Source organism: Canis lupus, chromosome 26, assembly GCF_048164855.1.
Source record: "Canis lupus baileyi chromosome 26, mCanLup2.hap1, whole genome shotgun sequence".
NCBI lineage: Eukaryota > Metazoa > Chordata > Mammalia > Carnivora > Canidae > Canis > Canis lupus.
In genome coordinates, this window is record NC_132863.1 from 25956126 (window position 1) to 25981441 (window position 25316).

Consider the following 25316-nt stretch of genomic DNA (forward strand, 5'->3'; position numbering starts at 1 on the left):
TTTCAAATATTTCTCTCATTTTGGGGGTTGTCTTTTCACCCTCTTGATAGTGTCCTTTAATGCTCAAAAGTTTTTAGTTTAGTTGCAATTCAATTTATTCTTTACTTTGTTGTTTGTGCTTTTGGTGTCACATCTAAGAGCCAATGCCAAATCCAAGTCATGAGGATTTCCTCCTATATTTCTTTTCTTTTTTTTTTAATAATAAATTTATTTTTTATTGATGTTCAATTTGCCAACATACAGAATAACACCCAGTGCTCATCCCGTCAAGTGCCCCTTCCTATGTCTTTGATCCATTGTTACTATTTGCATGTGATACGGGATAATGGTCAACCTTCATTCTTTTGTATGTGAATATTCAATTGTACCAGCACTGTCTGTTGAAAAGACTATTCTTTCTCCATTGAATGACTTTGGCACCCTTATCAAAAATCAATTGATCATAGATATATAGGTTTATTTCTAGACTCTCAATTCTATTCCATCAGTATGTTCAGCCTCATGCCAGTGCCAAACTGTCTTGATTACTGTAACTTTGTAGTATATTAAAATTTTTTCACCTTTTAAAAAATATTCATTCATTCATTCATTCATTCATTCATTCATTCATAAATAGGTTCTAGGCCCAATGTGTGGCTTGAACTCATGACCCCAAGATAGAGTTACATGCTGTACCTACTGAGACAGCCAGGCACTCCTGCAGTAAGTTTTTAAATCAGGAAGCTTCATATCTTAACCCAGATATGAAAGAAATACCCAAAATATCTAATATAAGAAACAAATGGCTGTGGCTACTTTTGCACCACCTTACTTCCTCCCATTCCCAACAGAGCCAAACATAAATCAATCCGGAGCCATGGTTAAGCAATAGTCTTTCTTTAATTCCCCTTTGCAAATGGAAGCCCCTGAGCTGGTCCCCACCCCCACCCCTACCCACAACGTGGGGTCCCCCAGATGCAAGACCCCACCTCAACTTGGTGGGAGGAAGAGAGGAGCACCCTCTCCGCAGGATGGTCCATTAAAAAAATCCTAGTCATTTAAGAAATGAGGCTGGGGACAGGAGAAGGGAGCTGGAAGACAAGTTCCAGGTCAGGCCAGACTGGAGATGTTGGGTTTGTGAGGACCCTTGAGAAGGGTTTGCAAGCACATCCTGAAGCTCAGGGCCAGCATGGCTGAGGGAAAGAGACAGACAGCCTGACAAGGTCCTGCCTGCCTGGTTGTGAACACGGACACTTACCACCACCACCACCACCACCACCACCACCATCACCACTATCATTACCACCACCACAGGCCTCTGGATAGAGAATTTTCCAGTTACTCTGGGATAGGGTTTGTTAAGCATCCCCTCTCTGGCCCATGATCTGGGGCATCCCTGGGGTCCCCCTGAGACCAAACCTGGGAGGAGGAGGGACTCTAGGAACATGCAAAGGGGGGGAGCAGAGACCCCTGCCCCACCCCGCTGTTCTACAGGATGGTGGCTCCAGCTGCATCTGGGCTCCGAGGGTCCTTCACACCAATGATGAAGTTGTTGGTTCTTCGGCTGCCATGGACCCAGGATAAGACATCTACCTTCTCCACATGGTGACCCCTGGCTTCCAGGAACTCAATCTCTTCCTCTGTGAACTCACCTGAAAACCATGCCCCAACATGTACATATTCAGAGTGTTTAGAGCACTGGCTTAGGAGTCCTAAGGTCAGATCTGAGTCCTGGTCCTGGATGCCCACTGAAGAACTGCATGACCTTGGGCAAACTGCCTTACCTCTCTGAGCCTCAGCCTCCTCATGCATAAAATGGGGATTATATGAGAAACTACCCCATGTAGCTGTGATAGGGATTAAAGGAGATAATACATAGAAAGCACTGAGTTTAGAACCTTGCATATAGTACATGATAAATAATATATGGTCATTCCTAATATTGCAAAAAAGGGCTGTGGGCTCTTCATCTCCACCTGCCTGGGCCAAGCTACCATCATTACTTGTCAGGATAGCCAGGTCGCAGTCATTACGGCATAGCCCACTGACTGGTCTTTCTGGTTCCAGTCTTGCTTCCTTACAACCAATTCACAGAGAGCCAAAGGGATCCTTTTAAGCCATTAGTCAGACCACTCACTTCCCCTTCTCAAAACTTTCCAACAGCTTTGATGACTCTTAGAAGAAAATCCAAAGTCCTTACCAAGGACTCTAACACACAACATTATCTGGGACCTTACTACCTCTCTAAACTCCTCACTTCCTTCCACTCTCTCCCTTAATTAACTCTGCGTTAGCCTCCTTGCTGTCCCTCAGGTAGGCCAAACATGCTCCTGCCTCAGGGCTTCGCACTTGCTGTTCTATTTGTCTGGAATGCTCTCCTCCTAGATAGTCACAAAACCGGCTTCATTACTTCATTCCAGTCTTCAGGGAGAACTTCCCTGACCGCTATCTAAAACGGCAGCCCTGTCATCTTTACCTCACTTTATTTTCTTCCAAAGTACTTAATGTTACCTGTTTATTTATTCATTTACTATGTCTCTCTCCATTAGATTATAAGCTTTTGGAAGGCAAGGATGTCTTGTTTACTATTGATCCTCAGTGCCTTTACATGGATGAATGAAAAAATCCCTACCTTCTTATGTAAGTTCAGGTCCTTGCCATTTCTTGCCTGGCCCAACAGAGTTGCTGTTTCCCCAACTTAACCACCCCCCACCCTGTTTAATCCATTTCCCCTACATAAAACCTTTCAGGTCTATTCCACCTCCATTCAAGTGGATAAAGTCCATGCTTCTTAACATGGACCTCCATGATAAGCCCTGTAACCTCACCTCCTACTATTCCTCAATAAAGATCTGGTCTTCTCCTTTCTTCAGGTGAGATAATTTAGGGTAGTTCTTGAGGTAAAGATATAACACTGAATAGCAATGAATAACCAAGTCAGAAATGTATTTCACTTTCAATCCTTTGGATAATGGCAAGGACTAAGTTTTAGTCTGGCCTCTAACATTTCTAACCTCCTTCTTCAACAGAGAAAGCAGGCCCCAGAACCTTCTGAGGAAACAATATCCACCTAAAACCTACAAATAGTTGATTTTTTATAGCGATTTAGTTTTATTTGTGGCAAATGATGCTACTTTTCCATTTGTGATTATGATATAATATTTACCCTTAAAATACACTTATTTTGAGAAGGAAATCCATTTATAGATGCATATATGTAAATAATGGTTCAGATGGTATAAAAATGGGGCAAAATTCATGAAGGTGTTGGATAAATTCTAAAGTTTAGGAAATAATGTCTCTAGTCTAACAGCCCCCTGGCTGCTCTCTGAGCTATTTTTTCTGACTTTTGCCCATTTTTCCACAACGTTCTAGGTTCTGGACATGCCAAATACCTGCTCAGGCTTCAAGGCCCAGCCGGTTGTCACCTCCTTCATAAAGCCTCCCAGAGCCCTCAGTGGATGAAATTTCTCTTTGCCAAGCCTCTACTCTTCATGCTCCTGTCTCAGACTGTGAGTTCCTTAAGGTGGGCTAGGATGAATCAAAGCCCCCTCCCTCCCACTAAGTAACTTAGCATAGAGCTTCACATTCAGGAGAGTCCAGAAGTTATTATCATTATCCAGGATCCAGAGTATTACCAGCCAAACCACAGGGTGTGACTGCTGAGGACTTAGGTCTGTGACTTTTAAAGTGCTTCAGTCTAGGAGATACGCTATGAAGAACGGAGTCTTTGGTATCAGCTAGGTATATGTTCCAATCTCAATTCTACCACTTATTCCATGGGCATCAGTTTCTTTAATCTATAAAATGGGAATGATAATACCAAGTAGGCAAAGACTATGTCTCATTCAATGTTCTATCCCCTTTGGACTTGCATAATAATACATCGATACATCTGTTGTAATAAAAATTCTTCAAAGCTGCACATACTTTCCCATCTACGAAATTAAGTTGTGTCTAAAATTAAGCACCCATACTTCTTAGAAGAAAGTCCATTTTCTTACTGTAATCTACAAGGTCCATGATCTGGCCCCTGCCTGCCTCTCTGACTTCATCTCACTCTCACCCTGGCCTTTTTTCTACGTTTAAAACATGCCAAGCCCATTTCTGCCCTGAATTCTTTGCATACATTCCCTTAGTCTACAAAATCTGTCCCAGTTCTTTGCATGGTGGGCTCCCTCTTACTCTTCAGATCTCCGCTTAAATGTCACCAAAGAGAAGCCTTCCCTAGTCATCAAGTCAGTCCTATACGTCAGTCTGCAGAGCATCTATTTCACTTTTTTATATTTCTTGGATTACTTATTTTCCTGTTTGCCTGTAAATGCTGTATCCCCAGTACCTAGGATAATGCCTGGCACACATTAGGTATTCAATACAAACTGTTGAATGAATGGTTTGTAGAATGAGCAACTGTATCTTATTTTACAAATTAGAAAACTGAGGCTCAGAGTGGACACATGAATTTCCCAAGGCCACACAGCCAGGAAATGACAGAACTGGTTCCAAGCCCCACATCTTTCACTGTTCCAAAGGAGTAGTTGAAAGTAACCAAACTTTCACTGGCAGGAGTTGTACTGATGGAGGCAGGGACACCCTGGGGAGAAGCCCCTTTCTCCACCGGCCTTTTGTCCACCCCATGGGGATCTCTGCTCTGCACTCACTGTCCACCTGCAGAAGGTTGGACTGCAGGTCTGGATGCAGACGGCCATGGGCCAGGCTGTCACTCAGGTTTCGGTTCAAGGTCAGGACATTCAGTAAAACCTGTGCGTGGGCAAGAGGTAAAAGTCAGGGCTGCCCCAGAAATGGGGATTCAGAACTCCCCAGGTCTCACCCTTGGGCCAGACTTCTTACTCTTTGGAACCCTTACACTCGGGGTATTATCTGAAGAGTTTTAGAAGACCAGGTAGGCTTGTAATGACTGTCCCCATTTCATAGAGGTGGAATCCAAGGTCCAGAAAGGGAAAGTAATTCGCTCCAGAGTTAGAGAGAGCCAAAGAAGAGGTACCACTGGCAGTCTCTTATAATCTGGTCTGGAGCTCTCCTCCCTTTTCCCTGGCCAGGACAGGGTTAATAGCCCGGGTCATCTAGGGCACAAAGCGGGGGATTTTTAGCTTAATGGTTAGGAGTGTGTGTAGGCTCTCAAACCAAAGTGCCTTCCCATTCTTATTCACTGGACCTAACTTCATAACCTCTTTGTGCTTTGGTTTCCTCATATACAAAGTGGAAATAAGGATTCCTCCAAATGTTGGGAAGACTAAAAGAGCAAGCACATGTAACACCATGCCTGGTGTTTAGTAGAACTCCATAGAGGCTAGCTGTTGTTACTGTCTCCATTTTACAGATGAGGAAACTGAGGTTCAGAGAGGTTAAGTGAATTCCCCAAAATCACACAGTTGGAAGTTGGTAGCACTTGGGCCGGGTCCCAGGGCTATCTGATTCCAAAGTTCAGGCTACTTAACTCACCGTCTGCTAAATTAAGTGCCTGGCACATACATCAAATGTTCAAAACATTTGTATAACTGTTGTGAGACATTCTGGAGAGTAGGCAATTCCTTTCAAACTCAGACCCTAAAGAGGCCTGCTTGTATACTCAGATCCTAAGTAGAGGTATCATAGGACTTGAGGTTTCTTTGACAGACCTAGGCAACCTAGATTCTATATTACCTCTCAGTTCCACTGACCCATGATTTTCCATGCAACTTGGAGGACAGGGAGCTTTAGGGCTCCATTTTGGCTAAGAAACTCAGCACAGCCTATGTCCCCAGTGCCCAGGATGGGCCTGTCACAAGGTAGCCTCAGCCTATGTTGGTTGAGCTAGGGATGAGAACAAGCCAGAGACATAAAGACATTACAGTTCAGACCACACCCTGGCTGCTGGCCACAAAGGACCTACCATGGAGAAAACCTCACCTGGGTCAGGCCGCTGAGGCCCCGGGCAGCTCCATTGGCCCCTAGGGCGAGGTAGGTCCCACACAGTCCCTCCGCTGGCCGGACCACAGTGGGCAGCAAGAAAGACAGTGGTCGCTTCCCTGGCTGCACCGAATTCTCCTGTTGTCAGAGGACCAAGTGCACAGGGGATAACAGGTAGGGGAAATTTTCATGGGAGACTGGTCCCTTCCCAGGTAATAGCTTGCTGTCTCTGAAATGGGCAGGGTCCCTGGATAACCAGGGTGGATAGTGGGCCCACTGACTTGCTATGAGGCTATCATGGGTCGTTGGGGAGGAGGCCAAGCCAAGACAGATAGCTAAAGTGAAGAACAAAACAATCTCCACCCTGGTCATCTCTATCTCTTGTTGTCCTGCCAGGGACCCAGTATGCAGGGGAGAAGATTACTGGCCTCCAACTAGACCATAATTTCTATCTCCTTCTTCCTTTGACCAACAAGAAGCTGAGCCCCATCAGCTCAGCATCACACAATCATAGACCATTGTGCTGAAAAATGCCAAAGCATCAAATGGGGGTTAATATCCTTATGGTACAGGTGAAGGAATTGAAGCCAACAGAGGAGGCAAGACTTTCCCCAGGTCACATAGTGAGACAGGGACAGAGTGGGATGAGGTTTCTTCAGGCCCATCAGGCTCCAAGCCCTAGACTTGGGCTGGGGATGAAGTGAACACCTTGTTTAGGCTCCTTTTCTTTATACTAGAAGTTCCTAGAGGAAGTAGAGAGGAAGGGGCAGCCACATTGCTGTACCTCTAGCCACATTGCTGAGACCTAGCCTCAAGGTCCCCATGGGAGGAGGGAAGCAAGGCCCTACCAGGCTGGGTGCAGAGTGATTAGCAGTCCTGTTGGGCCAGGAGAAGTCTAGCATCTGGCTGTTGAGCAGAATCCCCGATGGAGTGATGAGGCCACTTCCAAAAGGCCGATTCAGGGAGCTGGGGGTAGAGGTTAGGGCCAGGTGAGCCCTGAGGCTACCCTCATTCCCATCTAGCCCCCACCTCTTCCTGAACCAGATAATCCCCACTGCCAGGTTCTATGTCTGAGCTGGCATACCTGACCATGGCCACAATGAAGTCATCAGGGCCCATGATCAGCACCTGAGCAGCTGTGGGGGCCCCATCCAGCTCATAGACAGGCAGAAGTGGGGCAGGGGCCGCCTGGGAGTCATTGATGTGGCCCCGGAGGTAAGCAGCTTCTACCTTGCTGAAAAGACAAGGGGTAGAAGATTAATACACAGCAGGCTCTCATTACATGCCACCTACCACACTGTGGTGCCTGTTTGTGCAATTATTTGATTAATGTCTCTCTCTTCCACTGGACTATTATGTCTATAAGAGCAATCTCTCATTCTGAGCATATGGAAAATATCCAGGAAATCGTTGTTGAACTGACTTGAGTTCATTTAGGTGTTATCCAGATTCCCTTTTAAAGATTTATTTATTTATCTATTCATGAGAGACACACACACAGAGGCAGAGACATAGGTAGACGGAGAAGCAAGCTCCCCACAGGGAGCCCAATGTGGGATTCAATCCCCAGACTCTGGGATCATACCCTGAGCCAAAGGCAGATGCTCAACCACTGAGCCACCCAGGTATCCCCAGATTCCCTTTTTATTTTTTTTTAAGATTTTATTTATTTATTCATGAGAGACACAGAAAGAGGGAGGCAGAGACATAGGCAGAGGGAGAAGCAGGCTCCATGCAGGGAGACTGATGTGGGGCTTGATCCCGGGACTCCAGGACGATGCCCTGAGCCAAAGGCAGATGCTCAGCTGAGCATCCCCACTCTGACCCACCCAGGCGTCCCCCCAGATTCCCTTTTAAAGCCAACTTTTATTTCATGCTTGAATCAAGAGTCTTTTAGTTATGCGACTTTATTTACTCAATCTTCTCTTTGAAAATACCTGGGGCATAGTGGATGTTCAGATAATACTGATTTTGAATGAACAAACAATTAATTTAACCTAATATTTGTAGTTAACTGAAGTTTTATTAAGACTTTAGTCAGAGGGACGCCTGGGTGGCTCAGCAGTTGGGCGCCTGCCTTCGGCTCATGTTGTGATCCCAGGATCCAGGATCCAGTCCCACATCCAGCTCCCTGTGAGAAGCCTGCTTCTCCCTCTGCCTATGTCTAGGCCTCTCCTTCTCATGAATAAATAAGTAAATCTTAAAAAAAAAAAAAAAAAGAGTTTAGTTAGAGAAGAGTTTTGTATACAGGGATCTTTGGTTACTATTAGAATTTTTTGGAATGCCTCAGTGGCTCAGTGGTTGCCTTTGGCCCAAGTTGTGATCCCGGGTCCTGGGATCAAGTCCCGTATCAGGCTCTTCACAGGGAGCTTGCTTCTCCCTCTGCCTATGTCTCTGACTCTTTTTGTGTCTCTCATGAATAAATAAATAAAATCTTTATTAAAAAAAAGAATTGTTTTCAAGGCACAGGAAGACTTGGTACACAGTAAGTCCTTAATAACTACTTATTGGAAGAATTACTTGAATGAATTTAATATAGGTGTGTGTGTGTGTATGTGTGTGTGTGTGTGTGTGTGTGTGTGTTTTAGAGCTAAATTGAAAACAACATGCAGTTCTCCAGACTTTTTAAAGTTTGGCTGAGAGTTCCTTACTGAATAACTGTCAGTGTGGTGATTCTAGTTGATTAGAGAATGACAAGTTACCAAGGATTACCGAAGACTCTCATTCCCACTTCGACCATAGAGGCTGGAGGCCACACAGAAGAGGAACAGAGGGCTTTGTTTCAAGTGGATTGCATGGGTGGACAGGGGCTTTGTTTTTAGCCCCCATCCTTGTGGCCTTGAGCTGCTTATTGATTTTGGTTGCTGTTCCTTTTGCTTTTTAATTATAAGCTATTCGTCTTGTCTCGTTGTTTTCAACTTAGTTCATAGAGTTGTTTGAGTAATACTACAAATTTATGCTAACTATATTTTTGGTTTCTGATTTTTCCTTAAGCTAGCCTTTCAGTCCATCAGAGTAGCAATTAAATAGCAACCATTCTTACTCACCCCTATTGCCCATAAATACTACTATTTGTTGGATATTTATTTTGTGCCAGACAACGTGCTAAGCACTTAGCATATATGACCTTAAATAGTCCTTATCACAATCTCATGAGTTTGGCACCATGATTGTCAGACACCCTGGTAGAAACTGAGACAGAATTTAAATGACTTGCCCAATGTACAAAGCTAGTGAGTGGTGAGGCTGGGATTTGAACTGAGGCAGTCTGGCCAGAGCCCACAGTCTTAATAGGATGTTATGCTGCGAGTGTAGATACAGTATAATCAAAATCCCCATTGCCTCAGGTATTTGCTTGAAGACTTTTTATTGTTCTTAGGCTTTCTTTTCCCACTAAAAAGGGGGCACAGGTGGGCACAGATATGTGCCCTGCTAGAGTCAGAAAGCTTTGAGAGCCAAATGACACAGGCTAACTCATCATACAAATGGGGAAACTGAGGTAGGTTCTGGGAGAGGCAACTAGTTTGAGCGGGAGCTGAGCTGAAACTGACTTGGGACTCCAGGTCTTATTGCTTTACTAGCTGCTTTTCACCTGATCCTTTCCTCACACCCACCACCACTTCTGTGCCCTGAGGGTCCTGCCCTGGGACCCACCTAAGCATGTCATCCATGCTCTCAGTGATGGTAGAATCGTAGACAGGATCTCCCAGTCTGCTGGCCAGGGCTAATGCGATCTTCAGGGTCTGAAAATGTAATGGGGTGTGGAAGAGGCTGCCAGGCTCCTCCCAGTACCCACACTAACGATCCTCATGTGAGAAAACTTGGAGGTTAGTTCTGCCTCATGGCAGCACCCGTCCCCCCCGACCCATCTTCCAGTGTACCAAGACCCAGAGCAGGGTAGAGGGGTTGGCCTTGCCTCTGCCACCCAGTGAAGAGCCTGTTCCCGGGACACCAGTGTGGTGAGATTGAAGCCTTCAAGGATGTTGAGAGCACTGATGAGGGCAGGACCTGTATGTGGGGGTGGGGGACTGAGAACCAGGTGGCCTGGAAAAAAAAAAAGAAAGAAAAAAGAAATGACCAGGTGGCAGGGGAGGGGTCAAAGCATCTCCACATTCCACCATCACATAGATTGAGACTACTGCACTGACCCCTCATCAGACAGGGAAACTGCATTGAGAGGCAAAGGAACCCACATAAGTTCACATGGCAAGTAAAGGGCAGGGCCAGGACTTCAACCCAGAACACTGGTCTTCAGTTTCCTCTTCTGCACAAGGAAACTAAGGTCTAAGAGTTCTGTAGTCTTCCCAGAGTCATGATGTGTGCAGAGCAGGTGTCCAGATGTCCAGAGTCCTAAACAACCATGTGTCTCCTTTTAGCTCCTTCCACAGGGCAGGATACTATTCAGGGCCACCCCCAAAACTTTGTGCGAGCAGCAACCTCCTCATCTTATTTGAGGCCCCTGTTATTAGATGCTTGGACATTGAAGGAATAATGATAATATGTGACACATAACATTAACATTAACTGATTAACTCATTTAATCCTCACAATGGGTAATGTCATTATCCTCATTTTATAGGTGAACAAACTGAGGCACAGAGAGGCAGCTGGTCCTGTTTACAGGAGACAAGGGAAACCCAGAGCACTCAAGGTACTGGCATTGCCAAGAGGACCCAGGCTGGGGAGGATATAAGTATAAAATCAAATAAGCATTCAGTATCCACTCTGATCAGGACTGCATCATCTCAAATCTTCATGGGGACTCTGAGAGGTAAGCACTACTATTATCTCCATTTTCAGGAGGGAACCATGGCTCAGAGTGGGAAGTGACTTGTTCAAGGTGAATGGCACAGCTAATACTCAAACCCAGGTCTTCCTGGTTCCAAAGCTATGCTCTTCTTCTGCTCTATATACCATCACCTCTGGTAGAAGAATCAGGGTAGAGGGTGAGGCCTGGAAACCTGAACTCAGAGGTGACCTGTCCTGGGGCTTGAGGTGATCCAGATCTCCTAGAGAGGAAAGAACCCGAGAACTTTCTGAGGGACCTAGGAACCCACCACTTTGGGTTCAGCAAACATGGACTTCACCCATGTCATAAGCTTGGTTTTCCAGGCTCCTTGCTAGTTTGAATTTGGTAGGTTAAGTTTCATTCCATCACTGGGCCTCAGTTTCCTTTTGACACAATGGGGGGACAGGTCTATAATTGTTTTGAAAAGTTTGTTCAATACAAAGCTAGATGCACTCTGGTCTTATAAATTCTTCTTAGGAAGTACAGGGCAGTGGGAGTGGGGCTGAGGCAACATAGAGCCCAACAAGAAAGTCAATGGCCATAGCCCCAACTTCTAGGCCTGACCCTCTGACCAGACCTCCCTTCCCATATCCTAAATATTTGGGGTAACTGACTCCATGACTACTTCAGAAGGTGGACTGGCTCTGGCTTGCTTCAACAGTTGGCTGCCCAGGCAGCTCACTGCCTCAGTTTCTCTCCTGAAAAATGGGGAGGAGTCTCTAGGCCAAAAGGAAGTAGCCATGGACTGGGAGGCTTCCCCTGAGCAGGGACCCTGAGAGCTGGGAGAGAGGTCACCTCTGTACACGCCACACACAGGATTCTCCACGAGGGCACTGTAGTTGCTGAAGTCCTCCTCAGTTATGACACCCCCTGCATGCTGGGCCTGCAGGGGAGAGAATGACCCCACCACAGCTGTGAGCCATACATTACACAGTGAGCATATGGGCTTGGCCTATGGTATATGTTTGAATCAAAGACAGATTAGATGTTCATAACTTTTGTGCCTTATGAAATTTCCATCATGGCCTTTAGGGACCCCATTAGCCCTGGGTACCCCAGAAAAAAGGAAGGGGAAAAACTACTACCACTGAGCACCTGCTATGTATCAGACATTCTATGAATGATCTCCTTAGATTGGCATCCAAGACCCTTTGTGATCTGGCCCCTGCCCACCTCTCCCACCTCATGTCTTGCTATTCCCCAGTGAGCTCTATACAGCCACCAAGAGTGACCTACAGTTTCTGAACTCATGACTCCATGCCTTGAACATTCTACATTCTCTGTCTACGTAAAGGAATGTTTTCTGGGGCACCTGGCTGGCTCAGTCCATAGAGCATGCAACTCTGAGCATTTTGCGGTCCTGAGTTCAAACCCCACATCAGGTGTAGAGATTACTTTAAAAAAAAAAGGAACATTTTCAATTTACAGAATAATTTGCCTATAAGATATCACAATCAAATTCTTTATTTCACTACAATTAACTAAAGCTACTCCAAAACTGTGAACTCTGGATATCCTGGTAGGAATGACGCTCATTGCATGTAACCAAGCACTCTATTGATCAATGAACCAATTTTGTACAAACCCTTGGGCTTTTTCCATCCTTTCCAGCAGGGTTAATTTTCATTCCTAAATTAGCATAAACACTAGGAATCCTCTCTCTCTCACTCTCTTTGTGTTTTTTAGTACTTGAAACCTCTGACTTCTAATCCACCTTCAGTGAACTACACACCGAATTTCTTGGATGGTATGTGTTCCTTTATTGGTCAAGTTTATAAATTTCACTTTGGGTTTTTTTTCTTTTAAAGCTCAGATAGTCTTTGTCAGAGTCTCCTCCATTTCCTTCTTCAGAAGATCCAGGTGTGGCTAATCAGAGCGTTCCTTTTCCAAACCAGGGACTGGTTTGGGGATAGTCATAAGACCTCTGACAGGCTGATAAGATATAACCTGGAGGCTTTTACTGTAACTATTGTAATGAGGCATGCTCTTTCTCCGGGATAATTTGCTAGAAAGATGGCCAGTGCAGAGCAGGAGAGAAAGAGATCTGACAGAGAGTGAATTCAAACAGAAGAAAGTAGAGTCATGGCAGAAAGAGAGACAGACAGACCATTGCCTAGCAAAGTGGATGGAGCTGTGGATCCAGGAGACCCATAGCCAGTACTCTGTTGGACTTCCCAGTTAAGTCCATTTGAGATTGGTGTCTATCTCATAGCCATAACTCCAGTGCCCAGCACAGGGTCTGACACCAAACAGGCACTCTGTGAATGTAGAATGAATGGCAGACCAATTTAATTCCCACAACTGAATGGTAGAGATACATATAATCACCCCAAGATACTGATGAGAGAATCACAGAGTTGGTCTATGTATCCTTATCTTGAACATAATTTTCTATTAGGGGTTTTGAATTACTGACAACAGTTCTCAGAACCCATTACTACCTCAGACTAAGTCTTTCTGGTTGGTTGGTAAGCCCTTGTGTCAATATCCCCAGGCCTGACAGTCACCAGTGAAGGAGGGGTTTCCCTTAGTCCCTACAAAACCCAAGAGCAGGATGGGATTGCGGGCTCAGGAAAGCTGAGGCTGATCCTAGGTCTCTGCCAGGCCTGGGAAGGACAGGTCAAGACCCTGTACAGGTTGGCACTAGCCCTAGGGGGCCCAAGGGCATCTCTCACAGTTCCATCATCCCAGGGGGTTCTTTGTGCTGCATCCCATCAGCTGCTCCCACCCCCAAACAACCACTGATCTAATTCCTACCACCAGAAGTTAGTTTTGTCTATTATAGAATCCTAAGTAAATGGAATCACCAGTAAATTTATGTAGAAAGACAGAAAAGGAAGGAAAGGGAAGAAGACGTCCCTGCAGTAGGGACCTTCAGGGCAGAGGGCTCCCCAAGTGCTCACCTCGGCCACCATCTCCAGTGTGAGATTACCTCCTGCGTAGAAGGCGGCAGGGCCGGAGGTGCCCAGCACATCCAGCACTGCAGCCAGGTCAGGCCGACGCAGCAGTGAGCCAGGTAGTGGCGGGTGGCCCAACGGCAGGAATGTCTCACGGAAACGCTCAGATGCATTGGGCGGAGGCTGTTCGGCCAGGGCACGGGCTGCAAGTAGGGACAAGAGGTTGGGCAGGAGGCTGAGATGCGCTATAGGTGGGTGGCTGAGTGGCTGGCCCTAAGAGCTCTGGCCCCCCAAGCCTGTTATGGGGGAGGTAGGGGGTGTATATGGGCCCTTCCCAGATCCCCTCATTTGAAGCTTAATCCCTATGAGGGTAGGATGGGTGGGGAGGGAGCTAAGGGAGCAAATGGAAGAGAGGTACTTTCTGGCTTGGGCCCCAAATCTCTGAAGTTCCCTCTTCCCTTCCCATCAATCTCATGCCTTTCTCCCCACCCCCAGGCCCCACTGACCTAGATCATGGGTCACGTTGAAGCCATCTTGGGCCACAGCTGCTGCGAAGGCCAGGACTTGGGACCATGGCAGCCTGGGGGGGCCGGAGAGCAGGGGGTGGAGGAGATCCTGGGGGGAGGAGGAGGGGTCCTGGGGGAAAGGGGGGTCCTGGGAAGGTGAGTCCTGGCAAGGGAAGGGGATATTAGGTGGGGGAGTTGGGAAGGAAAAAATCCAGGAAGGTAGGAGAGGGCCACCCAAGGAGAGATGCAGGCAGGGGCCCCTGGCCCCCAGGGGGAAGGTCTTTACCTGCCATAGAGCTGGTGAGCTTCATGTAGCCCCTTCACCATTCCGGGGACCCCCACCAAGAGCCCAGGCTGGGCAAGGCGGGCAGGCGAGGGAGAGAGGAGACCAGGTCACTGGAAGGGGGGGGCTGGGCTGAACTCTGCAGAGCCCCAAGCCAGGGATGGGGGCTGGCACAGGGGAAAGACACAGGCCAAGTATCCCAGAGGAGGGACAAGCTCTCCCCAAGAAGGCATTCCTCCCATTTCCCTGACTTACTATCAGCGAATGCAGAAAGGCTTCCTTATCTATCATAATTGAGGGATTTATAAATTAAGAAAACCCTTTAAAGAACCAAAACATAACCAATTAAGATGGAAACCTGTCTACATTGGATTATATCTACTCCTGGCTTTTAAAATAATGGACAAGGGACTTTCATTTAACCTTTTCATGATCACACCACCATTACTCAGCTGTGATAACTCAGGCATGTGCTTGGCTTTTGCCACTGTACCAAATACCTGTTTTTCCCAAGTTTGTTCTATTTCCTCCCTTGCTCTCAGTGGATGGTGGGTTTGCCTTTAGCAGTTACTCTTTACTCTTCCAATATGTGTGTGCTGGAAGAGTTATAGTCAATAGGCTCCGAATGAGATGTGTGAGTTATAGTGCAGGAACTTTGCAACCTCTTAGGCTGTTCAGGCTTCCAGATAGGTAAGGTTGCCAGAGAAGTAAGGTGTTGCTGTATTGCCTGTTATCAACCATACAGATCTTTTGGTACATGATTTCATTATTTTATTTGGGGGGCTGCCTATCTCCCTCATAACCTTAAGAGCACCCTGCTTCACTCTTTTCCTCACTTCCATAATAATTACCCAGCAAAGTTATGTTTAGGTTAGCAGAAAGGCAGTGAAGGGGAACCATCCCTGGATTCTCTCTTCTCACCAGGGTCCCCACCTTGGTTTCCCAAGATCTCTGCAGGGCCTCTTCCCTGAGGGCCCCTGGTGCAGACTCCCGAAAATCAATTAGGTGGCTCTCATTTCTTCGGATGTCATGTACCAGCATCACGCCCCCACTGGGAGAGACACAGAAGGGGAGGTTGATAAGATACTACCCCTCTAAACAATTAACCTCCCACCCTTTAATCCCCAGTGATGATGGCTGTAGGCTAAGTTTGTCACAGGAGTCAGATGTCTGAGCCCCCTCTAGCAGGGGTTCAGAGACTCAGCCACTGTACAAGGGCGGGGAATGAAATCAAGGAGGTTGGGGACCCAAAGACCAGGGACCTCTTCTAGCCTGTTACTTGAGACTTTAATCCCTGATTAAGGAAAACTCAGAGACTGGAAGAGCAAGATGTTCTACCTCCTGCCCCCGCCCTAGACCACACAGATGGACCCCTGCCAACTTCCTGCACCTGCCTCTATGGTATGCCCGGGCTCCCTCTCCCAGGACTGAATTATGTAAGGATGGACTGTATAGCACTAAAAGGGGGATTTCTTTGGTAGGGCCTGCAGGGCTGGTATTGCAGGAGCCAAGCTATGGACTTTGTCAGTTTGTCCCTTTTCTGTGACTTATTTCCATCTGAGATGGGAGTTGCATCTGAGATGGTTGGCCTGACCAAAGTTACATAATAAGGAAAGACGAGCAATAGGGAGTGGTAGGAACTATGGCCAAGTGGACAGCACAAGCCCCATCATGCTATTTAGCCCCAGATAATTGCAGCCATGTGGGTATGTGGACAGAGTGTTACCGGGTCTCCTGATTGTTTAAGAGATGTTGAAAATCTGGATTTTTATGAAAATTCTTAACTTTTTTAACAATGGCAAACAAATTTTTTAAAGTTTAAGTGTAGAAACCAAACTAATCTGTGCACTGGGTATGGCCCATAAGTGGCCAGTTCTAAGAGTTCTCAGCCTGTTTTCAGAGGACAGAGGGTCCATGGTTTTCATCATGCTCACAGGATTTGTTTTAAGGATTTGTAAACCGTAAAAGTTCAAGTACTCTGCCTTAATAAATAAACTATACCTCTACCTGTGCACTTTATAGTTTATAAAAGCCTTTCCCCAGTTAAAAAAAAAAAAAAAAAAAAGCTTGTGAAAACACCTCCTCTGACTCCATGTAAGGAGAAGGGGGTAGAATTGGGTGTAGAAAGACAAAATGCAAGGAGTTAGGGCCCAGCTGCCCCTCTGGTCAAACTCGAAGACCACCAGGATGAGGCCTACAGACCAGGGTACAGAAATAGACCCGGGGAAACCCAACCTCCACAGCTGGGAGCTCCTTACCCGCCCAAGCCAGAACTGTGTGGAGCCACGATTCCCAAACACAGGGCTGCTGCCACAGCGGCATCCACAGAAGATCCCTGTTTACTGAGCACCTCGATGCCCAGTGATGTGCAATGGGCAGCATCAGTCACCACGGCACCCTGGTGAAAGATCTGGGGGAGGGAAAGGGGACTTGGTGGGGGCAGTAGGAGCCCCCTGCCTCCGTAAGTCATCACCAACCCCAGAACCCCCACAGGTGTTGGGGGTGGGAGCCCCGCCTTCTGGTCCTCTATGATTTTCCCCATACTGTCTCCAGTGCCTCTTACCTCATCAAGTTCCTTCCTTGTTCTGTCCTGCTCATACCTTGAACCCCTCCCTTTGGGACCTTCCTCTCCCCTCTGTCTTCTCTCCTTTTCATTTGCTGGCCTCCTCCCCCACTCTGCCATTCCTCAATGCGATTCCCAAGGTCTCCACAAGCACTTCCCCACTCCCTCATCTAGAGTTTCCTCCTCCTGCCCCCCAACTCCCTCACCTGAGGGTCCCCGAAGTAAATCTGCATGACGAGTGCCACAGTGACACCCGTGGCAAAAGTGAGGCAGGCCGTGACAATGACTGTGAGTCCATCCTGGCGGCAGGAACACTCGGCAGCTGCCGCAGAGAACGGATCCTTGCGCGTCTCCCGCAGCGGTGACCCGTCCTGGCTGCCCATCTCGGACGATGTGGATGGCAGCCGCTGCAGCCTCGCGGACTTCAGGAACGAGTCCGGGTCTGTGGGGCGGCAGCCAGGTGGGTCTGGGCACCTTACCCGGCCCTGCCCGCCCTCCAGGCGGTGCTATTCGGCGGCGCCCTCCCCCCGCCCAAGCAAACCCCACTGGACAGCACTGCTCGCCCTTTGGCGTCTGCCCAACGCACCCCAGAACCGGGACCGTGGCAGTCCCAGCTGAGTAGAGAGAGAGACCCTCGGCTGGGTGACAGGAGGCTGGATGCCAGGCCCCTACCTATACCAAACTTCCTGGGATCTGAGCCCCAGCCAGGACCTAGGACTCAGGGCAAATAACACTTCCTGGAGTGGAGGGGGTTTGGGCCCTCCCTGGAAACCAGATCCTGCCCCAGCTGGGGCCCAGCCTTCTGTGCAAGGAAGTAGCTACAAAAACTGAATGGACAGACACTGGCTTCCAACCTCTCTTGGCTTGTCCATTCACTCATTCAGCAAATACAGAGGGCCTGCTATGGGTCTGGTCCTATGGTAGATGCTAGGGGAAACAAATAGACAGTTGGTGCCCTCATGGGGTTCACAGACCAGTGGAATAAAAGAAAATAAACATGTAAACAAAGGAGTATATCATTACTACCTGTAGCAAGTGTTATGAAGAAAAAGAAGGGTGAAAATGATAGAGAATAATGATGTGTGTTGGGGACTTGGCTGGGACTTGGCAAGGCTTCTCAGTGGAGGTGACTTTCAAGCTGAGAACTAAGGGATGAGAAGGAGCTAGTCATATGTAGAACAAGGGGTGAGTGTGTAGAGTGTTCCAGAAAGGAACAGTAGGTACAACCAGCCCTAAGGTAGGAATAAGCTTGATGCACTAGGAAAAAACAAAACAAAAACCCAAAAACTAAACCAAGGCCTGGGTGGCTCTGTTATAATGAGCAAAGTGAAAGAGTAGTGTGGTGGAGGCTAGACCAGGTGCACCCGGCCTTGTGGGCCTAGTGAGAAGCTTGGATCTACTCCTAGGAACCATGGGAGGCCAGTGCAGAGTTTTAAGCAAGAACTGGAATCCATCTGTTTTATATTTTAAAAAGATACCTCTGGCTGCTATATGAAAAATGAATCTGAGGACAGTAAGAGTGGAGATGGGGGAGACCTCAAGGCCATTTACTTGTTGGGTGACTATGAATGAGTCATTTCAAGTCATGAGCCTCACTTTCCTTATCCTAATAATGGAGTTAATCCCTAACTGGCCAAATGGGTACAAGGATTCCATGAGACGATGCCTACCAGGCACTCTCTAATTATTTCCATTCCTTTTCTACCTTGGCCTGTGCTGAGACCTTCTTCCATCCATAGCTTCTCTCTTCTGGGTTATATATTAGCCTTGAAACCAGTTCTCTAAATGGCCTAAAGGTCCTGGATATTTGTGAACAGTAAAGAAATAGCCTAGTACCTTGACCTTAATACCCTTACTGTATGTACAATGTGTTTTTAAAAGTTCATTAATTGTGATGCCTGGGTGGCTCAGTGGTTGAGTGTCAGCCTTTGGCTCAGGGCATGATCCCAGGGTCCTGGGATCAAATCCCGCATTGAGTTCCCCACAGGAAGCCTGCTTCTCCCTCTACCTATGTTTCTGCCACTCTCTGTGTGTGTCTCTCATGAATAAATAAATAAAATCTTAAAAAAATAAAAATAAAAAGTTCACTCATTCAATAAATATTTTTTGAGTACCTGCTATTATGCACTAGGAGTATAACCCCTTTAAAAAGTCTGTGGAAAAAAAAATAATAAAAAAATAAAAAAATAAAAAGTCTGTGGGAGGGCACCCCGGGTGGTTCAGTGGTTTAGCACCGCCTTCAGCCCAGGGCCTGATCCTGGAGACCTGGGATCCAGTCCCATGTCAGGCTCCCTGCATGAAGCCTGCTTCTCCCTCTGCCTGTGTCTCTGCCTCTCTCTCTGTCTCTCTTTCACGAATAAATAAAAATCTCAAAAAAAAAAAAAAAAGTCTGTGGGATAATGCTGAAAATCGACTGTTAAATTTTCCTGTTTAAAATACTGGGATCCCTGGGTGGCGCAGCAGTTTGGCGCCTGCCTTTGGCCCAGGGCGCGATCCTGGAGACCCAGGATCGAATCCCATGTCGGGCTCCCGGTGCATGGAGCCTGCTTCTCCCTCTGCCTGTGTCTCTGCCTTTCTCTCTCTCTCTCTGTGTGACTATCATAAAAAAATAATAATAATAAAATAAAATACAATACTGTCATGGAAAAACAAAAACAAAAACAAAAACAAAAAAAATAAAATAAAATACTGTCATGGCTCATCAATGCCAACATGATAAAAATCCAAGCTCCCTGGGCAGCCCCGGTGGCTCAGCGGTTTAGCGCCACCTTCAGCCCAGGGCGTGATCCTGGAGACCCGGGATTGAGTCCCTCGTGGGGCTCCCTGCATGGAGCCTGCTTCTCTCTCTGCCTGTGTCTCTGCCTCTCTCTTGTTCTGTGTGTCTCTCATGAATAAACAAATAAAATCTTAAAAAAAAAAAAAATCCAAGCTCCCTGACCTAGCATTCAAGGCCTTCCATAATTCACCCTCCCCCCTTTTGTGTAAATAAGAAGCCACATACGTCTAGAGATAATTTTTAGAAAATACTTATGATGGTTACTTTTGAGGAAAGATACTGAAGGTAGGAATGAGATGGGGTGGGAAGATTTCTTGTTTGAAATTTTTACTACATATAGATTTCCTTTTTTAAAAAAAATATATAGGGGCAGCCTGGGTGGCTCAGTGGTTTAGCGCCGCTTTCAGCCCAGGGCCTGATTCTGGAGACCCAGGATTGAGTCCCACATCGGGCTCCCTGCATGGAGCCTGCTTCTCCCTCTGCCTGTGTCTCTGCCTCTCTCTCTCTCTCTCTGTCTCTTATGAATAAATAAATAAAATAATATATATATATTTAATATTTTATTTTTTAAAAGTGATCTCTACATCCAACATGTGGCTCAAACTCACTACCCCAAGATCAAGAGTTGCACTCTCCATCGACCAAGCCAGCCAGATGCTCCTAAATCTATCTATCATCTATCTATCTATCTATCTATCTATCTATCTATCTATCTACATATATATATTTTTAAAGATTTTATTTGGGGATCCCTGGGTGGCTCAGTGGTTTAGCGCCTGCCTTCGACTCAGGCACTATTTTCTCTTTAAAAAAAAAAAAAGATTTTATTTATTTATTCATGAGAGAGACAGAAAGAGAGAGAGAGAGAGAGGCAGAGACACAGGCATAAGGGGAAGCAGTCTCCATTCAGGGAGCCTGATGCGGGACTCAATCCAAGGACTCCAGGATCACACCTTGGGCTGAAGGCAGACGCTAAACTGCTGAGCCACCCAGGGATCCCCAACACATATATTTTTTAAATAAAGAGCAAAGATTGTGGGCAGATAGGAATAGACAAGAGGACTTTTACTTTCCTTCATTGTTTTCTTTTCTTTTTTTTTTTTTTTTTGGACCATAAACATGTAATGTATTTTAAAAATTTTATTTAAAAAAAAGAAACCTGTCTTCTGGAAGCCTCCTTCAGCTGATCATACTTGCCTCTACTTCTCAGCACCAGCACTTCATTTACACAGTCTGTAAATAAAACTGGAATTCATTCAACAGACAGATGTGAAATATCTACCATGGGCGTAGAACTCTTCATGGTCCCTAGAGGTTTCAAAAGAAGTGCAGGAAATGGCTTTGAACTTGTATTTATTGATGCTGACTATATTTCAAGCACCTTACATACATTCCCTCATTGAAGCATTTCCATAACTTTATGAGATAGGCCTACTCTAGCCATTTTACAGATGAGGAAACCTGAGGCTCGAAAAGGTGAGATTACCTACGTAAGGTCATAAAATGAATCAATGGCAGAAGCAAGAGTAACTCAAAACCTCCTTTCCATTGCTCCACAAGGCATTGGGAGCCATTTCCACACTCAAAAACCAACCTTATAGGCTAATTCTAGTTGATACTTCCAGGTACATGTCCTTAAATCTGTTTTCTCCAATCAGCTATGAGAGACCAGGAGGGGAAGTGATATGGCTCCATCAGAGTTGGACCTAATCAAGACTTTTTAGCCCATCAATCATTAAGTTATTCATTTATTCAACAAAAATATTTACTGAGTACCTTACCATGTAGGCACTAGGGCAATAATACCATTGATTTTACTCCTATGTAAGAGCAACAGCAGGATACTGGGAAAAGGTTAGTTTGGAATCAGAAGAAACAAGTCTTTTGGGAGAAATATGATGAGTTTAATTTTGGCAATTATAAACTTATGGGACACCAACAGGAGTTGTCTGGAGGCAAATAGCCTAGTATGCATCTGATTTTTTTTTTTTTTTTGCATCTGATTTTTATCTGCTTAGATGCTGTTTCTATTCAATTTTCTTTTAGAAAACAACAGAGTAAGAGTGAGTGTATAAGTGTAGCCCTTTGGAACAGGTACCTCTTTACAGAGACTGGTTGAGAGACAGATATGTATGTGACCAGCACCAGGTCAATGAGACACAAACTTAGTTCTATTGCTGGAACTATTGGAAAGAGAAAAGCTTTCCTTCTGTCTAGGTTGCTAAAATGGTAAGGTTTAAACCCATTCCTGTTGGGGGCATCTTGCCCCCACAGAATGAGAGGCTTTCTAAAGATGAAATCCATAAAAAGGAAGGCAAAGCAAAACACAAAAGCCAATTCTTTTTTAGGTACCTTGATCTAGTTATGCCTGAGGCACCATATCCCTGAATTTTTCAGTTATGTTACCCAATAAAATTCTCTTTTAGGAGTAGCTCAGTTTTAACTGAATTTATGACAAAAAAATCCTGAACAGAGTTGACCTGGTAAGTCTAGAGCTCAGAAAAGAGGTCTTGGCTGGAAACTAAGGTCATCCTTGACTTGCTTATTCCTTTAAGGGCAGAATTATTAAAGATTTTTGAACCAAAGAATGACATGATCAGAAGTTCAGGGTGGTAGGTGGATTGGGGTTGGGGGAGCAGAGGACAGAGAGGGGGTAGGGAGTAGCTAGAAGCCTATGGGTAATACAGGTAAGAAAGGATGGGGGCTTAGGCTACAGTGGTGATAGCAGGAATGACGAGATGGATTGCAAGACACTTAAGAGGACAGAGAGCATCTGATTACCATTTGGAAGTAAGAGGAAGGAAGAAAGTCATGGGTAGCTCCTGGGCTTCTCTACCTTGGAGACTGGATGAATGGCAGTGTCATTAATGGAGAATGACACTAGAGGAAGGACAATTATGGGGAAGAGATGATGAATTCAGCATAGAACATCCTGAAGGTGAGGCACTTGCAGGACATCTAGAGGCAGATGCCTGGGACAGAGAGGAACTCATGGGCCCGGAGCTCAGAAGAGAGCCAAGACTCTCCCCAACCTTACAGTGGTCACCATTTAGCTCTATTTCCCACAGGGTCCGCTGCGGGGTACTTGGTACTTGGTTCTGGGGAGTGGCAGGCTAAAGGCTAGCTGGGCACAACCAAGGCCCTGGATAAGAGGATGGGGCAGTGCCAGGAGATGGCACCTCCAGGTTGAGAACATAGGAGATCATGTTTGCCAAAAGGCTAGTCCAGCTGGCAAAAGGAGCCTTGGGGCTTAGAAGCAGTACTCCGAGACACAGCATTGAAATTACTACATAGGTATGATGGTAAGGGTACTTGGAACATGAGTGCACAACCATGACATAAGGTGCAGAGTCCCAGAAGCTCAGGTGACAAGGGTCTCTGCTGGATTTTTGTACAGATGAGAGTGGAACCTGTCTTAATTCTCCAAGGTACTCCCTGAGGTTTGAGAACTCTCCCCTGTAATTCTTTCATCCTGAGATCGCTCATTCATTTATTTATTCAGTAATTTTTATTGAGCCTTTAGCACTATGCTGGAAGGTGGAGAAAGGATGGTGAACAAAGCAGTCACAATCCTGTCCTCATAAGGCTTATTGTTCATATAATCACAGGCTTGATAAATGTTAAGACATTTATAGGGAACCAGGAGATAACATGTCAGGGGCTTCCAATCTCTGGGTTAGGACAGATAGGCATTCCTAGTTGAGCTGGAAGAGGGAACTAGGGCTCAGGTCAGGGTAGATGTGCCCATTGTCATACAGTGAGTCAAGGTAGTGCTGGAACCAGAAGTAGCATTCCTGACCCCTGAATAAAGGGCCTGGTTTCAGGCTGTTATCCACCAGGACACATCTTCTCACTACTTTCCCTGCTACCTCTTGATTCCAGGGTTACTACCTCCAGAAAAGAAGTTTTGATCTGCAGCGTGGACATCTGATGCCCAAAAGCCTCCCCAGCCTTTTCTACTCCTCCCTCCAGGTAGCGTACAGTCTAGTTAGGTTGGCAGGGGCTGCTAGGAAGGACGAGATAACTGGAAAATTGTGGAGAGGGAAAGAACTTCAGGCTATCAGGCTGGGAATAGCTATCGAAGGGCCATGCTAGAGAAGGCTGGGTCAGAGAGGCAGGATCTGCCAGGCTGGTGAGGGAGAGAGCTCAAGTGCAGGCACTGGGAGGAAGAGTGAAGCAGAAGGATGCTCTAATGCCAGGAAGTGACGTTGAGGGAAAGAGGGACGGGGGATGGAGGATGAAGAATGGAGAGGAGGATAGAGCTGGGCCACATGGATAGGAGGGAGAGCCCTAGGGAAGAAATGCTCAGAGAGCTCTTGGCCCTCAGGTCTCCCCCCACCCCAGCCCTGTCTCCCTCCTCCCTCCTCCCACCCCTTGCAGTCTCTTCAAAGGCTGAGAACACAGTGAAATTCTGGAGCCTGTTTCCTAGGGGGCAGGGTACCTTACTAACATCCTGGCCTGATCCATGCCTCCGGAGGGGTGAGGTAATCCACAGGGCAGCAGAGGCACTCTGGTCCCCAAGGACTCTGAGAGGTCATGCAGTCCATCCCCCTGTCTCCCAATACCCGGCGCTCACAAAGGGAAATCACATTCTCTTTACCCCTTCCGGAACACGAAGATATTCTCAGCTTCTCCCTAAGGTCTGTCCTTCCCACAATCCATGGCTGTGGGGAAGTTCTGAAGACCTAGCCTCTACCCATCCTGCTGCAGTCTGACTTGGTTTCTCCTATCTTGTTCTTTGTGACAAACGGACACCCTCTTCTAGGTGGTCACAGCTGTCCCCTAGGCTCTCCTCTCCAGCATTCCTTCCTTATTAGTTGGTTCTTCCCAAGAGGTAACCCCAACCCCTGCTACTGCAGTTCCTGGCACCGTTCTCCCTTGTTTCATCCTAAGCCTCCAAGGCAAAAATGCATCTCCATCCCCACTAATGAACAGAGACATGGGAGGAGAAGGGAGAGGTTCAGGAGGAAGGGGATGAATTAGGGAGATGGAGCCTGGAGGTGATGCTCCGCGCAGATGAAGGACCGGGGACGTCCCAGGGGGCAGGGACGGGGCCAGCGGGCCTCACCGGTATCGGGGTCTCCTAGGAAGGCGTCCTCGTCCTTGCGGCCCCTCAGAGGGGCCGCGGGCGCCGGCTCGTCCTCCGGCAGCCTCGGGAAGCTGGTGATGCTCATATAGTCCACGGGCGAGTAGGCGCCCAGGGCGCTCTCCTGACTGGCCTCGTTCTCCGCCGCCATCCTCGCCCGCGCCCCCCAGCAACGCAGCGCCTGCCGGAAGTGGTGCGGCGGGAGCGGGGGGGGGGTGGGGTGGGGGTGGGGGTGGGGGTGGAGGGCGGGGCCTGAGCTCCTGGGCAGCCAGGAGGGGGCGCCTCACCACAGCCCCACGGGCCTCGGGGTCTGACTGCGCACCCCTCCCGCTAGCGCTGTCAGCCTGCAGTGGACCGGCAGGTGGGCGGTGCGCGGTCCGCACAGGGCCTGGAGAGCGGTCCTGAGAGCGCGCGGGGGCTGGGGTGGGGGTGGAGAAGAGCGCTGCAAGCGCGACCTTAGTGGCTAGGGACACTCTATGCAGCCCAAGGGACAAACCCCTTCCTCCGTCCAGTTTGAGCCAGAATCC

The 25316-nt window shown here is 47.1% G+C and overlaps 1 protein-coding gene and 1 long non-coding RNA gene across 7 annotated transcripts; one reads left to right on the forward strand and one right to left on the reverse strand.

Annotated features, from left to right (window-relative positions):
• Nucleotides 1-860: 860 nt before the first annotated feature.
• Nucleotides 861-24991, reverse strand: GGT7 (gamma-glutamyltransferase 7). 6 transcript variants are annotated; one of them, XM_072800713.1, is made up of 15 exons: nucleotides 24772-24991; nucleotides 17134-17369; nucleotides 16623-16774; nucleotides 15298-15415; nucleotides 14368-14435; nucleotides 14082-14155; nucleotides 13582-13778; nucleotides 11474-11561; nucleotides 9806-9933; nucleotides 9544-9632; nucleotides 6974-7123; nucleotides 6738-6855; nucleotides 5890-6027; nucleotides 4648-4740; nucleotides 861-1631 (listed from the first exon to the last, which is right to left on the reverse strand). In XM_072800713.1, exons 1-15 carry the CDS (start codon nucleotides 24938-24940, stop codon nucleotides 1569-1571), a joined length of 1881 nt encoding a protein of 626 aa, XP_072656814.1. In that variant the 5' UTR covers nucleotides 24941-24991; the 3' UTR covers nucleotides 861-1568. The 6 variants fall into 6 exon arrangements, with proteins under 6 accessions (XP_072656814.1, XP_072656810.1, XP_072656809.1 ...); XM_072800709.1 differs by having other exon boundaries at nucleotides 4641-4740; nucleotides 24772-24990; XM_072800708.1 differs by having other exon boundaries at nucleotides 4641-4740; nucleotides 15286-15415; nucleotides 24772-24990.
• Nucleotides 3176-12426, forward strand: LOC140618371 (uncharacterized). Its single transcript, XR_012018525.1, has 3 exons — nucleotides 3176-3491; nucleotides 10469-10660; nucleotides 12365-12426. It is a non-coding gene; the product is annotated as an uncharacterized lncRNA (long non-coding RNA).
• Nucleotides 24992-25316: the final 325 nt, after the last annotated feature.

Excerpts from the sequence above, each read along its gene's own strand:
- GGT7 (XM_072800707.1), bottom strand. The coding sequence starts at position 24,940 with ATGGCGGCGGAGAACGAGGCCAGTCAGGAGAGCGCCCTGGGCGCCTAC. Across the intron at positions 11,562-13,581 it reads CACTGGAGATGGTGGCCGAG|GCCCAGCATGCAGGGGGTGT; the intron begins GTGAGCACTTGG and ends TCTCCCCTGCAG. Across the intron at positions 1,632-4,640 it reads CAACCTTCTGCAGGTGGACA|GTGAGTTCACAGAGGAAGAG; the intron begins GTGAGTGCAGAG and ends CATGGTTTTCAG.